Below are 15429 nucleotides of genomic sequence, written 5' to 3' on the forward strand. Positions count from 1 at the left end.
TGTACCGTGAGCCTTATTGAACACTCATTAGAGGCATGGTGGGCTACATTCTTGAACATTTCGGTGCCCTAATACACACATTTGATAAGGCTTTTGTATAGGAACTTTGGGTATTTCCGTGGGTAGCCTTATGGCACCGGTGGTAGACTGAGTATAGCTATGCTTCTGTACCGTGAGCCTAAAGGAACGCTCATTAGAACCCAACTGATTTCCTTTTCAACCTTTGGAAATAGTTGGTGTAAGAGGCAGAAGCGTCCAAGCACACTGTCCATGGATGTAAGGCCTGTTGTTGTTATGGAGCATTGTACTGAGTGTGATTATGTCCTTCTAATATAATGAGATATAAAGAGAGGGCGAGTTACGTGGGGCTAGAGGCGGTGGACGAGGGAAGAGAGGAGTAAGGGGGCGAAACAGCATGAATCTGGGCCTGTTGTAGTCATGCAGAGATAAGTGACATTGTACTGAGTGTGATTTTGTCCGTCTGTGCTAATGATAGACTGAAAGGGAGGGAGTTCCATGGGGCTGGAGACGATGGACGGGGTATGGAGGGAAGGGTGATAGGGGGCATGCATTGGGGGCGTGTTAAAGTCATGCAGTTATAAATGGCATTAACCTGAGTGTGATTATGTCCGTCTGTGCTAATGATAGACTGAAAGAGGGCAAGTTGCATGGGGCTGGAGGCGGTGGACGGGGTATGGAGGGAAGGGTGATAGGAGGCATGCATTGGGGGCCTGTTGAAGTCATGCATTTATAAGTGACATTAACCTGGGTGTGATTTCGTCCGTCTGAGATAATGATAGATAGAGAGAAGGCAAGGTATTGAAGAGAGAAAATGGAAAAAAATGGAAAGGGAGAGAAAGGGAAGAGGAGAAAGAGGGAGAGAAAAGAGAAAGGGGAAGGAAATGATTAAAAAGGGAGGCTATTTTTCTCTCCATTTCTACAACAATCACTGGCATCACAAAACAGTTAATAAAAAGACCAGCAAATCAGGTATTGAAGAGAGAAAAGGGAAAAAAATGGAAAGGGAGAGAAAGGGAAGAGGGGAAAGAGAAAGAGAAAAGAGAAAGGGCAAGGAAATGATCAGAAAGGGAGGCTATTTTTTCCATCCATTTCTACAACAATCACTGGCATCACAACACAGTTAATAAAAAGACCAGCAAATCAGATATTCAAGAGAGAAAAGGGAAAAAAATGGAAAGGGAGAGAAAGGGAAGAGGGGAAAGAGAAAGAGAAAAGAGAAAGGGCAAGGAAATGATCGATCAGAAAGGGAGGCTATTTTTTCCATCCATTTCTACAACAATCACTTGCATCACAAAACAGTTAATGAAAAAAAACCTTGAATTCATGCATATGGGAAGCACTAAATGAAGGAGCGGCAACAGGGCAGCAATTCTATGTCATTAAAATCATAAAAACTACAACAAACACTAAAAGAACGAACCTCAAACACGACCTCCTAACAACATCGCTAAACAGACCTTGGGGAGGCTTGGAATTTCCTTAGTAATGTATCATGCATAACAGATTGGAGGTGTGTACAAGGAGATGCCTGGGGAGGGGAGGAGGAGCGGGGTGGGGGTGGGGGGGAGAGGGCATAAACAGAGTGGTGCAAATCAAGAATGCGAGGGACACAAAGCAGAGGACAAAGTATTGTTTAACACGATCACTGTAAAACTCTCCCCTGTGACGTGGTGCTATTTTCGCATCACTACATTATGAGTCGTAATACAAGACATTTCGCCGCCCAAGAACACATATTTGACAAGGCTTTCATAGGAGTTGTGGGCATTTCCAAGGATAGTTTTATGATCCTGGTGGTGGTGTGAGTCTTCTGTACCATGAACCTGAAGAAACACTCATTAGAACCCGACTGCGAGAGTGACTTATAATACCAACCTATGAGTCGTGGGCCACGGGGGGGAAGAGACTGACGGGGTAGCGAGGCAGGGAAGGGAGGGGAAGGCCGGGGGAATGGCATTGGGGAAGGGAGTCCATGAGGGTAGGCATTAGAATGGAAAACGGGAGGGAAGTGCATCATATAGGGCAAGGAAGCCGGAGGGGGGGAGGTCAAGGGGGGGGGAGGATCATGGGGAGGGGCAGAGAGGCACAGGGGCGGACAAGGCACACGGGGAAGGGCAAAGCAGGATCAAACCGGCTGAGGTGAGATGATGGGGCAGGTCAGGAACGTCTGTGTGGCCGATGGTGAGGAGGGTGATAAAGGGGTGCAGGGGAGAAGGGAGGAGGGGAGAATAGGAGGTGGGAGAGGGATGGTCGAGGAGGAGGAGGAGGAGGAGAGGAGAGGCGTGGGAGCGGACGTGGGGTAGGGCTAACTGGAGGGGTATTTTAAAACATTTCGTCGCCCAAGTTCACATATTTGACATGGCTTTCGTAGGAGCTGTAGGCCTTTCCAGGGGTAGTTTTATGACCCTGGTGGTAGTTTGACCCTTCTTCTGTGCCATGAACCTTAAAAAACACTCATGAAAAACAGATTGATTCCCTCTTTGACCTTTAGAAATAGTTGATGTGAGAAGCGATGGTGTCTTAAAATAGTATAGGAAGAAGGGTCGATGAAGGGCGAGGAGGAGGGAGGGACCAGGATGAGGAGGTGCGGGGAGCAAGGGTGAAGAGGGGGGCGAGGAGCAGGGTGTAGGGGACAGGGAGAGGAGTGGAAGAGAGGAGGAGAGGGCGAGGAGGGTGGTGCGAGGATGTGGTCAGTGGACTCCCTCGCCAGGCACCAAGAACAAGGAGGACCAGAGCAGAGGAAGACACATAGATTAGGAATAGATAAACGCCTAAATAACGAATAGATAATAAATAGATAAATACATACCGTAGATAAAAGTGAGAGATAAACAAGAGAGTAACGATATGAAAACAGAATTCCCTTTTGCAGATCCTTATGTTGTGTGTATATGTTATTTCTTAATCTTTCTATTTTTACAGTGATTTTTACGGTGAGATAAGGCAAAGAAAAAAAAAGCAACAAATAATAAGAGATAAGAAAGACCCAAATATGCTGAGACAGGCTGTACTGACTCTCTCTTGCACACACACACACACACACACACATACACACATAGATTAGGAATAGATAAACGCCTAAATAACGAATAGATAATACAAAGAAAAATACATACCGTAGATGAAAGTGAGAGATAAACAAGAAAGTAACAATATAAAAAACGAATTCCCTTTTCCAGACTGTTTTTGTGTATAATGTTATTTCTTAATCTTTATATTTTTGCAGTGAGATAAAGCAGAAAAAAAGGCTAAGTAAAAAAATTAGAGATAAGAAAGCCCGATATATGCTGAGACGGGCTGCACCGACTCGCTCTTGCACACACACACAAAAAAAAAGGAAAAAGAAAAGACAAGAAAAAGCGAGAAAAAAATTATCGAGACTCCTTTTCGTTTCCACTTATTTTGTGAACACCACATTTTTTATACACCACATGACGAAGTGAAACTATTATTACTATTATTATTATTATTATTATTATTATTATTATTATTATTATTATTATTATTATTATCATCATCATTATTATTATTATTATTTAAAGAGTACCTAGACTTCCTCCCCTTCTCCCCCATATCCTCTACCCCCAAACGGATATTAATAGACCAAGGGGGGGTGGGGGTAAGATGGGTCCGGGTGGGGTGGGGTGTGGGGCGGGGGGGGAGGTAAGGTCCGGTGGGTCAGTTTTCACAGTGGGTCGGTTGGGTCGTCTGGGTGAAGAAAAAGGGGTGGGGGGGTCTGGGGGTGGAGGGTCTGTTTACCTCACCCCCCCATCCTCCACAACCTCCCCTCCACAACCTCCTCCCTCAGCTTCCTCCCACAGCCTTCCCTCCCCAGCTTCCTCCCCCTGCCTCCTTCCCATAGCTTCCCCTTCTCCCAGTCTCTCTCCCCCAGTCTCTCTCCATCCCTCAGCCTCCTCTCCCAGCCTCCTGCTCTTACCCTTGTTCTCGGAAAAGGTAGACCGTGTTTGTTGTCCTCCAGGTGGCCAGGCAGGTGAGAGCGAGGGGAATTTTCCTGACCCTTCTGTAGCTGGGCGGAAGTTGGGGTGGTTGAGGGAGAGGGGGAGAGGGAGAGAGAGAGCGGAGGGGGGGAGCTTGTTTTTAAAGGAGTCAATCGTGTTACACTGGACTACTGAAGGTGGGAGATTATTCCTGTAATGCCACATCAATACACACACACACACACACACAAAAAAAAAAAAAAAAAAAAAAAATCGTCCCCCCTCCTCTCCCCTCTTATGGACACTCAATACCGAACCTCCCCTCGCTCCCCCCCCCAAAAAAAAAAAAAAAAAATCGGTATACCGCATAATCGAACACCATCGTTGGGGGCTTCAATTACGCTGACTCGTGTTGTGATTGGGAATATAACACAAACGTGACTGGGGTGCCGTGCGGGGGGGCGGGGCTGAGTCACGTGCCAGCCTCACAATGCCTCGACCCTGCCTTGCCTTCCCTTCCACTACTTCCCCTTCCTTCCCCTGCCTCGACCCTGCCTTGCCTTCCCTCCCTCTACTTCCCCTTCCTTTCCCTTTACCTCCCCTTCCTTCCCCTGCCCTCCTCCTTGTTCACCCTGCCTTCCCCTGCCTCCCTCTCTTCCCCTGCCTCACCCCTACCTCCCTCTGCCAACCTTTGCCTCTTCCTGTTTCCCCTGTCTTCACCTGCCTTCTCCTGCTTTTTCCTCACTTCCTCTGTCTCCTCCTTCCCCTACCTCAACTTTGCCGTCCCTTCCCTGTCTTCACCTGCCTTCTCCTGCTTTTTCCTCACTTCCTCTGTCTCCTCCTTCCCCTACCTCAACTTTGCCGTCCCCTGCTTCTCCCATATCTCCCCCTCCATTCCCCCGCCTTCCCCTGCCTTCTGCTTTTTCCTCCCTTTCTCTGTCTCCTCTTTCCCCTACCTCAACTTTGCCGTCCCCTGCTTCTCCCCTACCTCCCCCTCCATTCCCCTGCCTTCACCTGCCTTCTCCTGCTTTTTCCTCACTTCCTCTGTCTCCTCCTTCCCCTACCTCAACTTTGCCGTCCCCTGCTTCTCCCATATCTCCCCCTCCATTCCCCCGCCTCCCCCTGCCTCATGAGTGTTGCCTAAGCTCCCCGCGTCTTGCCTCACGCCCGCACCTTCTCCCCAGCCACAGCCACAAGACTTTCCACCGCCGCGAAATGTTAAGTAACTCCCTCTCTGCTCCACCTCTTTCCTCCTCCCCTCTTGCTGTTCCACCTCTTCCCTCCCTTCCTCCGGGTGGCTGGGTGACTGGATAACCGCTCCACTTACCCACTCAGTCCAGCGGCAACCCAAAACAAGACCAGTGGAAGGAATAGCACCCGGACTGACTGACTGAGTGGGTGACTTGGTGATAGGTTGATTGACAAACTGACTGCGTAACTGGGTGATTGACTGGTTGCCTGATGATTAGGTGGTGGAATGGGTGATTGGGTGACCGACTGACTGAGTGACTGGCTGGTTGATTGTGTAATTGACTGACTGACTGACTGACTGACTAACTACATAATTGGGTGTTTGAGTAACTGACTGGGTGATTGAGTGACTGATTGGCTGACTGACTGACTGACTGACTGACTGGTTGATTGTGTAATTGATTGACTGACTGACTGACTGGGTAAGTAGATAATTGGGTGATTGACTAACTGACTGGGTGATTGAGTGACTGACTGGGTGACTGACTGACTAACTGACTGACTTACTGACTGGCCACTCATTACCGCCACCTTACTACCACCACTAACTAACCCCTCTCAACACCACCACCACCACCACCAACACAGCCACCGTGGACCAGACAGACAACACCCAAATCCTCTTCCTCACCACCACCACCACCACTACCACAACCACCATCACCACCACTATCATACTATACTTCCGCTCCTATCCCTTCTCTATTCCCCCCCCCCCCTCCCCCGTCCCTCTACAGGCCTTCTCAGGGTCACTACAGCTGCCCGACCTACCGGAAGCCTCGCCGCCCAGCCATTCAGAGCAAGACAAACAGACACACAGACAAACACAGACAGACACAGCCGCGCCGTCTAGAAGTCCCTCCCGCGGGCGATGGCTCTAGGACACGCTTCCCGCCGCTTACGCAATCCCAATCCCAATTAGGTTCTATATTTAGCCTCGGAAGCTTCCCACTGGGTTCTAAAATTAGTCTGGGATGATTTGTGAACTAACCAGCACCTTCAGAAACTCTAAGCACCGTCTAGATGTCCCTAATGACTCTTTAATGACACTTCAATCCATTCGTCCACTGGGTTCTAGAATTAGTCTGGGATGATCCATGAACTAACCAGCACTTTCAGAAACTCTAAGCACCGTCTAGATGTCCCTAATGACTCTTTAATGACACTTCTCTTCGCTACTTACGCAATCCATTCGTCCACTGGGTTCTAGAATTAGTCTGGGATGATTCATGAACTAACCAGCACTTTCAGAAACTATTAGCACCGTCTAGATGTCCCTAATGACTCTCTAATGACACTTTTCTTCGCTACTTACGCAATCCATTCGTCCACTGTGTTCTAAAGTTAATCTAGGATGCTTCACCAACTTGCTAAACTAACCAACACCTTCGGAAGAATGCGCCGCTCATTTGCCCCTAATGACTCTCTAATGACACTTCCCTTCGTTACCTACACAATTTCAGACTCCATGTGTTCTATAATTAGTCTGGGATGCTTCATAAACTAATTAAACCAACCGGCACCTTCAAAACCATTAGCACCCTCTAGAAATCCTGAATGACTCTTTAATGACACTCCTCTTCGCCCCTTACATAATCCATTCGTTCACTGTGTTCTAATGTTAATCTGGGAAGCTTCATAAATTAACCAAACTAACCAGAACCTTCGGAAACTATTAACGCCCCTTAGATGTCCCTAATGACTAATGACACTCCTCTTCGCCCCTTACACAATCCATTCGTTCACTGTGTTCTAATTTTAATCTGGGAAGCTTCATAAATTAACTAAACTAACCAGCACTATTGGAAACTATTAACGCCCCTTACATGTCCCTAATGACTAATGACACTCCTCTTTGCCCCTTACACAATCCATTCGTTCACTGTGTTCTAATGTTAATCTGGGAAGCTTCATAAATTAACCAAACTAACCAGCACCTTCGGAAACTATTAACGCCCCTTAGATGTCCCTCCCGTAGGTATTGGCTCTCTAGGGCACGACTCACCGCCCCTAACACACGTACTCAACCACTAACACACTTACCCACCGTTGCCAGGTTATCTTACTCTGAGCATAGTATTTACTGGTTTCTGACGCCTAACTATTGCCAAGAAACATCAGGATCTAATTATTTTAACCAGTACGCTGCGAATGGCACGGATTTGGCCTTCACTGGTAGCCTGGTAACATCGAGTCCCAGGTCTTTCTCTGCCTCTGTGGTGGATAGTGGAGTGTTTCCCATGTGGTACTGGTATGCTGGATTTCCCCTCGCACTGTGCATGACTTTACATTTTTCTTCATTGAGTTGTAGCAGCCACTTTTGTTCCATCTCTGTAGCTTGGTGATGTCTTCTTGTACTAATTCCGCAGTCAAGGGGTTAACGGTAACTATAAAGAGTTTCGTTGTTGGAACCCAGAAGACAGTTTTGGGGGCAGGAAGTCGGGAAACATAAGCGGCTGAGTACGACAATCTGGCAACTACCCCGGCTTATAAGATATGTCTGGGATGCTTGATAAACCAGCACCTTCAGGAACAATTTGCGACGCCTAGATCTTCCCTGGGAGTAATAAGTAATAAAAGTTGCATACACGGGGAGTCAGGGCTTACAGAAACACCTCACTCCGCCATCACATCTCTTCGCCCGCTCAACATTTACTCCTGGAAGCTCTTTTTTTTTTTTTTTTTTTTTTGTGTGTGTGTGTGTGTGTGTTGATGTGTTTGTTTTAAAAATTTCCCGTGTTGTGTGTGTGTGACTTTGTGTTTGCATGTGTTTGTGTGTTTTTTTTTTATATTTTTTTCTTTTATTTCTGCTATTTGCGTGTTTTATGTTTTGTTTTGTTTTTGTTTATGTTGATTAAGAAGTCTTCGTGTGTTTTATGTATTAATGTTAAGGTGTTTTTTTAGCGTATGTGTGTTTTGGTGTTAATTTTGATGAGGAAGGAAAAGACGAAAGGAACGTGTAGGATTCTTGTTTTGTTTTTGTTTATGTTGATTAAGTAGTCCGTGTTTTTTTATGCATTAAAGTTAGGATGTTTTTTTTTTTAGCGTATGTGTGTTATTTTGTTGTTAATTTTAATGAGGAAGGAAAAGACGAAAGGAACGTGTAGGATTCTTGTTATTCCTTGTGTGTGTGTGTGTGTGTGTGTGTGTGTGTGTGTGTGTGTGTGTGTGTGTGTCTGTTGTTTAGGATTTACGTATAATCATAATCTTAAACGTCCCGGCGCCCAGGAAGCACACTCATTTAATCAACAAGTCTTTCCTGGGAGTTGCGGGCATTTCCATGAGTGGGCCGTATCATGATCCTTGTAAAGTGAACCCAAATGAGCGAGTCGGTTATGGCGTTCGTTCCCGCGGGTTCTTTCCTCTCCTCTGCTCTGCCACAACAAACAACACACACATGCATTTAACCTTTTCATATTTTGCCTTTAGAAGTAACTGATGTGAGAGCTGGAAGCGTCTAATAGAAAGTAATATAAGGAAAGGCTAGGTAAAGTAATATAAAGTAATGTTAACTGCGTAATATTAAAAAGGCGAAAGTAATGTAGGGCAACGCGAAGCAGTATAAAGTAATGTAAATGTAAAGTGTCTAATGTAAATCAATATAAAGTAACGTAAAGTAATGCAAAATGATGTAAATATAAAGTGTTTAATGTAAATCAATATAAAGTAACGTAAAGTAATGCAAAGTGATGTAAATGTAAAGTGTCTAATGTAAATCAATATAAAGTAACGTAAAGTAATGCAAAGTGATGTAAATGTAAAGTGTCTAATGTAACTCAATATAAAGTAACGTAAAGTAATGCAAAATGATGTAAATGTAAAGTGTTTAATGTAAATCAATATAAAGTAACGTAAAGTAATGCAAAGTGATGTAAATGTAAAGTGTTTAATGTAAATCAATATAAAGTAACGTAAAGTAATGCAAAGTGATGTAAATATAAAGTGTCTAATGAAAATCAATATAAAGTAACGTAAAGTAATGCAAAGTGATGTAAATGTAAAGTGTCTAATGTAAATCAATATAAAGTAACGTAAAGTAATGCAAAGTGATGTAAATGTAAAGTGTCTAATGTAAATCAATATAAAGTAACGTAAAGTAATGCAAAGTAATGTAAATATAAAGTGTCTAATGTAAATCAATATAAAGTAACGTAAAGTAATGCAAAGTGATGTAAATATAAAGTGTTTAATGTAAATCAATATAAAGTAACGTAAAGTAATGCAAAGTGATGTAAATATAAAGTGTCTAATGTAAATCAACACAAAGCAACGTAAAGCAAATGTAATGTAAATATAAAATGTCAAAGAATACTGACTTTAAGAGTTTTATAATAGGAGGTTTAGAGCTGTCTCATTCTACGGTAAAAAAAAAAAAAACCCTGACCTTTCTCTCCATTCACGTGACGAGACCAACTAAACCAGCCTTCAATAGGTCTACCTTCAGCCCAATTGTGTAGACGTAGGTCAGTGTGGGTGAAAGGTTGGGGGAGGCTGGGTCTTGGCGGGGTGGTCTAAGGCCTAAGGTGGGTCCCTCTCCTCCCCGCTCCCCCCTTCACCAACCCCCTCCCTTACACCACATTACCAGTAGACAACCCCCCCACCCTCCATCCCCCTTCCTAATGCAGATAAGATGACGCAGCGTTCAAATATTGTCTTAAGGAGTGAGGGGAAGGAAGGGAAAAGGGGGGAGTTGGAAGGGGCGAGGAGTTGGAGTTGGGAAGGGGCTGGATAAAGGGGGAAGGGGACGGGGGTAGGGATAGGGGAAAGAGGGGAAGAGAGTAGGGAAGGGGAGAAGGGAAGAAGTGGGTTGGGAAGAAGAAGGGAAGGGGATGAGGGGAAGAGAGTAGGGAAGGGGAGAAGGGAAGAAACGGATGGGGAAGAAGAAGGGAAGAGAGGAGGAGGAGGAGGTATAAGGAAGGGGAAGGAATAGGGAGACGGAGAGGTGGGAAATAAATGAATGGGGAAGAAGGGAAGAGGATGGTGAAGGGATAGGGGATCTCTCTCTCTCTCTCTCTCTCTCTCTCTCTCTCTCTCTCTCTCTCTCACGCAATATCCCACAACGTAACATCATAAAACTCACCGTTGTTCTTAAGCTGACTGGGACTTGAACGGGGGGACGGGGGAAGGGGAGGGAGAGGGTAGGAGTTAAGGTCACTGTGTGGGGGGTGAGGGGGAGAAGGGGGGAAGGACTTTAAGGTCAGTGTGTGCGCGTGGGATTCACAGGTAAGGTCAGTCCGTTTTCGGGAACTAAAATGAAACCAGGAAGATGAAGCGTTTGCAAGCCTTTTTATCTTTCCAACTCCGTAGCGTACCTGAATGGCCCCCCTCCCCCCTCCCCTCGCTCTGGCCCCCTTCCCCCCTGCCCCTCGACTCCCCTCCCGCAAGGTAAATGGCAAGCAACAGGTGTGTGTGTGTGTGTCTGTGCGTGTTACCTGGCTCACCTGTCACGTGTCCAAGAGTAATCAAATATAAGGAGGGTTTGTCTAAGATTTATTCCAGCTGACGGGAGTTGAGTCCAAAATCTTTCCCCATGAAGGAGGATTTCTGAAGGGCGTTTGGTGTGTGGGATAGACAGACAGACAGACAAATAGACACACAGACAAACACAGAGAAAGAGACAGACTTACGGATGGACATGTAAACAGACAGATAGACAGGCACATAAATATATAGACAGATGGATGAACAGATAGATAGACAAATAGACAGACAGATGGACAGATAGACAGACGTATGAGGAGATTGACAGACAGATAGACAGAGAGGCATAAAGAAAGACCGATATAGACACAGATGGACTGGGAGAGGTATAAACAGACGGACGGAGAGACAGACAGACAGGCAGACGGAGCGATGGACATATACAGACGGACAGAGACGCACGTTGGGGCCAGGTTTGGTAAGGGTGGTCGTCTCTTGCGTCATTCCACTTCGCACCGACCCGCTGATAGGGCCACGTCAGGGAAGAGTATGCTGATGTGTTGCTGACGTGTTGCTGTTGTTGTTGTTGTTGTTATTGTTGTCCTAAGTCACGTGAGGGGTATTGTTTTTGTAGCATTATCATCATTCTCATCATCATCATTATCACCATTTTCATTATTGTAGTAGTAGTAGTAGTAGTAGTAGTAGTAACAATTGCATTAAAACGAAAATGGGTGATGGAGTGGTGTTGATGTTTGTGGTGATGGTGGTGGTGGTGGTGGAGGTGATGGGAATAGCGGGGGGAAGGGGGGCAGGATTGCGTTTAATTAAAGTGTGTCAAGAGTAGCGTTGTGTGTGTGTGTGTGTGTGTGTGTTGGCTCCCCGCATGAGAGGAAGCGCCCGCCTACATAATCGCGATCATTCTTTCTCTTGAGTCCACACTTTGCGACACACCACAAGGTCGCGGCGCAGGAACCGAGGGGAGGGGAGGGAAGGCGAGGGGAGGGGACGGGAGGGGAGGGGAGGGGCGGCGAAGGGGAGGGGAGGGGAGGGGAGGGGAGGGGAGGGGACGGGAGGGGAGGGGAGAGGAGGGGAATGGGCGGGGAAGGGAGGAGGGGTACTTAGTGGAGATTTGCATTATTTAGGTAATATACAAAATTTACATCAGTTTGCATTTATATTTACGTTACTTTTCATTTACTTTACGTTACTTTACTTTGCTTTACATTACTTTATACTCCTTTACTCTCCATTGCTTTATTAAACTTCATATGACTTTGCATTTCTGTATAATACTTAACGTTACTTTAATATTACTTTACCTTCCCTTTTTTTTTCCTTCACGTTACTTTATTAAACGTTACTATATTATTACTTTACATTCCCTTTTTTTTTTTACTTTATACTACTTTATTAAACTTCACATGAGTTTGCATTTCTGTATAATACTTTACGTTACTTTAATATTACTTTACCATGCCTTTTATTTTACTTCATTTTACTTATATTTCTTTCCATTTACATTACTTTGATGGTGGACGAGATTGACTTCACCTCGGTCGCTCTTGTGTCATAGAGGAAGGGGGGGGGGGGGTTAATTAATAGGCCGTGTGTAATTTGGTGGAAATGGTAATGAATGACGGAATGTGAGTAATTACTTGAGTTCTTGTTCTTGTGTTAAATTGTTAAGCTAAATAGTAAATTAATAGATAATAGTAAAAGCTTAAGTAATTGATCAAGTTTACATTTCTGGAGCTGTTCTCGAGTTGAATAGTAAAAGGAGGCTTGAGTAATTGATCAAGTTTACATTTCTGGAGCTGTTCTCGAGTTGAATAGTAAAAGGAGGCTTGAGTAATTAAGTTTACATTTTTGGAGCTGTTCTCGAGTTGAATAGTAAAAGGAGGCTTGAGTAATTAAGTTTACATTTTTGGAGCTGTTCTCGAGTTGAATAGTAAAAGGAGGCTTGATTAATTGATTAAGTTTACATTTCTGGAGCTGTTCTTGAGTTGAATAGTAAAAGGAGAGTTGAGTAATTGATTAAGTTTACATTTCTGGAGCTGTTCTCGAGTTGAATAGTAAAAGGAGAGTTGAGTAATTGATTAAGTTTACATTTCTGGAGCTGTTCTCGAGTTGAATAGTAAAAGGAGAGTTGAGTAATTGATTAAGTTTACATTTCTGGAGCTGTTCTTGAGTTGAATAGTAAAAGGAGGCTTGAGTAATTGATTAAGTTTACATTTCTGGAGCTGTTCTCGAGTTGAATAGTAAAAGGAGGCTTGAGTAATTGATTAAGTTTACATTTCTGGAGCTGTTCTTGAGTTGAATAGTAAAAGGAGGCTTGAGTAATTGATTAAGTTTACATTTCTGGAGCTGTTCTTGAGTTGAATAGTAAAAGGAGAGTTGAGTAATTGATTAAGTTTACATTTCTGGAGCTGTTCTCGAGTTCAATAGTAAAAGGAGAGTTGAGTAATTGGTTAAGTTTACATTTCTGGAGCTGTTCTCGAGTTGAATAGTAAAAGGAGAGTTGAGTAATTGATTAAGTTTACATTTCTGGAGCTGTTAATGAGTTGAATAGTAAAAGGAGAGTTGAGTAATTGATTAAGTTCACATTTCTGGAGCTGTTCTTGAGTTGAATAGTAAAAGGAGAGTTGAGTAATTGATTAAGTTCACATTTCTGGAGCTGTTCTCGAGTTGAATAGTGAAGGAGAGTTGAGTAATTGATTAACTTTACATTTCTGGAGCTGTTCTCGAGTTAGTGTAGAAGATTTGACGTAGAAGTGAGAGGGAAAGTTAGGTATTGAACAGGTAAAGCAGTTGATACGGTTAACCTGAGCAGACTGTTTTGTTTTAGAGTGAAGGAAACTCAGATTTCTTTGAACGTTAAAGACGACAAACAAAAAACCAGACCAAGCAAGACAAAAAAACAAAAACTGGTGCTTCCTAAAATATAACACGAGGAAAAAGCCCCAGAGGATAAATTTTAAGTAAGAAATAGGATATAATAAATGGACGTGTGTTTTAATTGATACTTTTGAAACTGCATACCTTAAAATATAACAGAAAGAAAAGTCATAAGATATAGTCAGTTAATTCAGAGTGGACGCTCCTGTAAACTGATACCCTTTAAATTCCTTCTCCCGAAAATATATATACTAGAGGAAAAGCCTAAAAGATCTATAATAGTCAGTTAATTTAGAGTGGACGTTCTTGTAAACTGATACCCTTTAAAATTCCTTCTCCCGAAAATATATATACTAGAGGAAAAGCCTAAAAGATCTATAATAGTCAGTTAATTTAGAGTGGACGCTCCTGTAAACTGATACCCTTTAAAATTCCTTCTCCCGAAAATATATATACTAGAGGAAAAGCCTAAAAGATCTATAATAGTCAGTTAATTTAGAGTGGACGTTCTTGTAAACTGATACCCTTTAAAATTCCTTCTCCTGAAAATATATATACTAGAGGAAAAGCCTAAAAGATCTATAATAGTCAGTTAATTTAGAGTGGACGTTCTTGTAAACTGATACCCTTTAAAATTCCTTCTCCCGAAAATATATATACTAGAAAAAAAAAGCCAAAAAGATATAGTCAGTTCATTTAGAGTGTTTTGTGTGGGGGGCGGAGGAGGAAGTGGTGACGATGAGATGTTCAGGTGATGGGCAATCCAGGTGTCGCGTAGCCAGGTAATGTTCTGTGTTTTGTTGGTGATTAAATAACTTAAAGACTCCGAGATCGTAAATATTGGCAGAGGGGGAAGGTTGTGCGGAAGGACGGGGGAGTGGAGGGGGAGTGATCGGCGGTGGTGGTGGTGGTGATCGTGGTGGTGACGTAAACTCCAAACATAGGCGAGCAGCGACGTTGGTGGTGGTGGTGTTGGTGGTGATGTTGGTGGTGGGTGGTGGTGGTGTTGGTGTTGGTGTTGGTGGTGGTGTTGGTTGTGATGGTGGGGTGGTGGTGGTGGTAATATTCATACAACTCCATTAGCGGGAGGACGGACGACAATGGTAAAAAATGATGGACATGTGTGTGGCAGTAAATCTGGGGAGTGGGAGGAGCTGCGGTGGTGGTGACCGTGCCGGGGGAGGGGGGCGGGGAGGGGCGTGCTCCGGCTGGCCTTGGACGGCAGAGAAGTGTTGGGGTGGGCACAAGTTCCTGTCAGTTCTCGGCTAGACCTCAGCGAGAGAAGTCCTGCGGTGCAGCCCGCTCTCGTGGAGTCAGCCTACTCTCTCCCAGCCTCTCCCTCCGCTCGCTCTCTGTTGCCCTTTTACCGCGAGAACTTGAGTTAAGTCTCGAGAGAGTCGCGTAGGTGTCCGTTCTTGGTTACTTTTGCCGTGTTGCAGCACCTAAGGAGCAGAGCTACTCTCGGCTTTCAGCCAAAGACATTGCTCACACGGAAGACGCAGAACCGTTCGAGTTTGGCGCTTTCCGTTCCGCAGAGAGACACAGTCCTCGCCCTGTGCAAATTCCACAAGTGCTTCCCTTCGCCTTGTAGGAGTGACTTGAGTGAGGCGCGGAGAGAGACACACGGGAGAGATGGAGAACTTCAAAAACATGTTCAACACCATCGAGGAGCGGGTGGAGCCGCAGAACGCCCAGCTGACGGGTGAGTGTTGCGTATGTGTGTGTGTGTGTGTTTGTGTGTGTGTGTGGTCACGTGCGTGGCCCCCGCCTGGCTCTGCTTGGCCCTGGCTGGCCCCGCCGTGCTGGCCAGGCTGCGGCCCACGCGCGGGGGCCCCTGGCACACGTGTTGCATGGGCCTAGTGGGCGTGCGGCCCCGCGACACGTGCTGCAGGTCAGGGCG

The 15429-nt window shown here is 44.8% G+C and overlaps 1 protein-coding gene across 1 annotated transcript in view; it reads left to right on the forward strand.

The window, feature by feature from the left end:
- Positions 1 to 14777: 14777 nt before the first annotated feature.
- LOC127007882 (carotenoid-cleaving dioxygenase, mitochondrial-like) overlaps positions 14778 to 15429 on the forward strand; it is a 51670-nt gene continuing 51018 nt past the window's right edge. Inside the window, exon 1 of the mRNA XM_050879327.1 lies at positions 14778 to 15231. Within this exon, the coding sequence (XP_050735284.1) occupies positions 15162 to 15231 (70 nt within the window). The 5' untranslated portion in view covers positions 14778 to 15161. The remainder of the gene's footprint in view (positions 15232 to 15429) is intronic.

The sequence above is a fragment of the Eriocheir sinensis genome, chromosome 36 (genome assembly GCF_024679095.1).
Source record: "Eriocheir sinensis breed Jianghai 21 chromosome 36, ASM2467909v1, whole genome shotgun sequence".
Taxonomy (NCBI): domain Eukaryota; kingdom Metazoa; phylum Arthropoda; class Malacostraca; order Decapoda; family Varunidae; genus Eriocheir; species Eriocheir sinensis.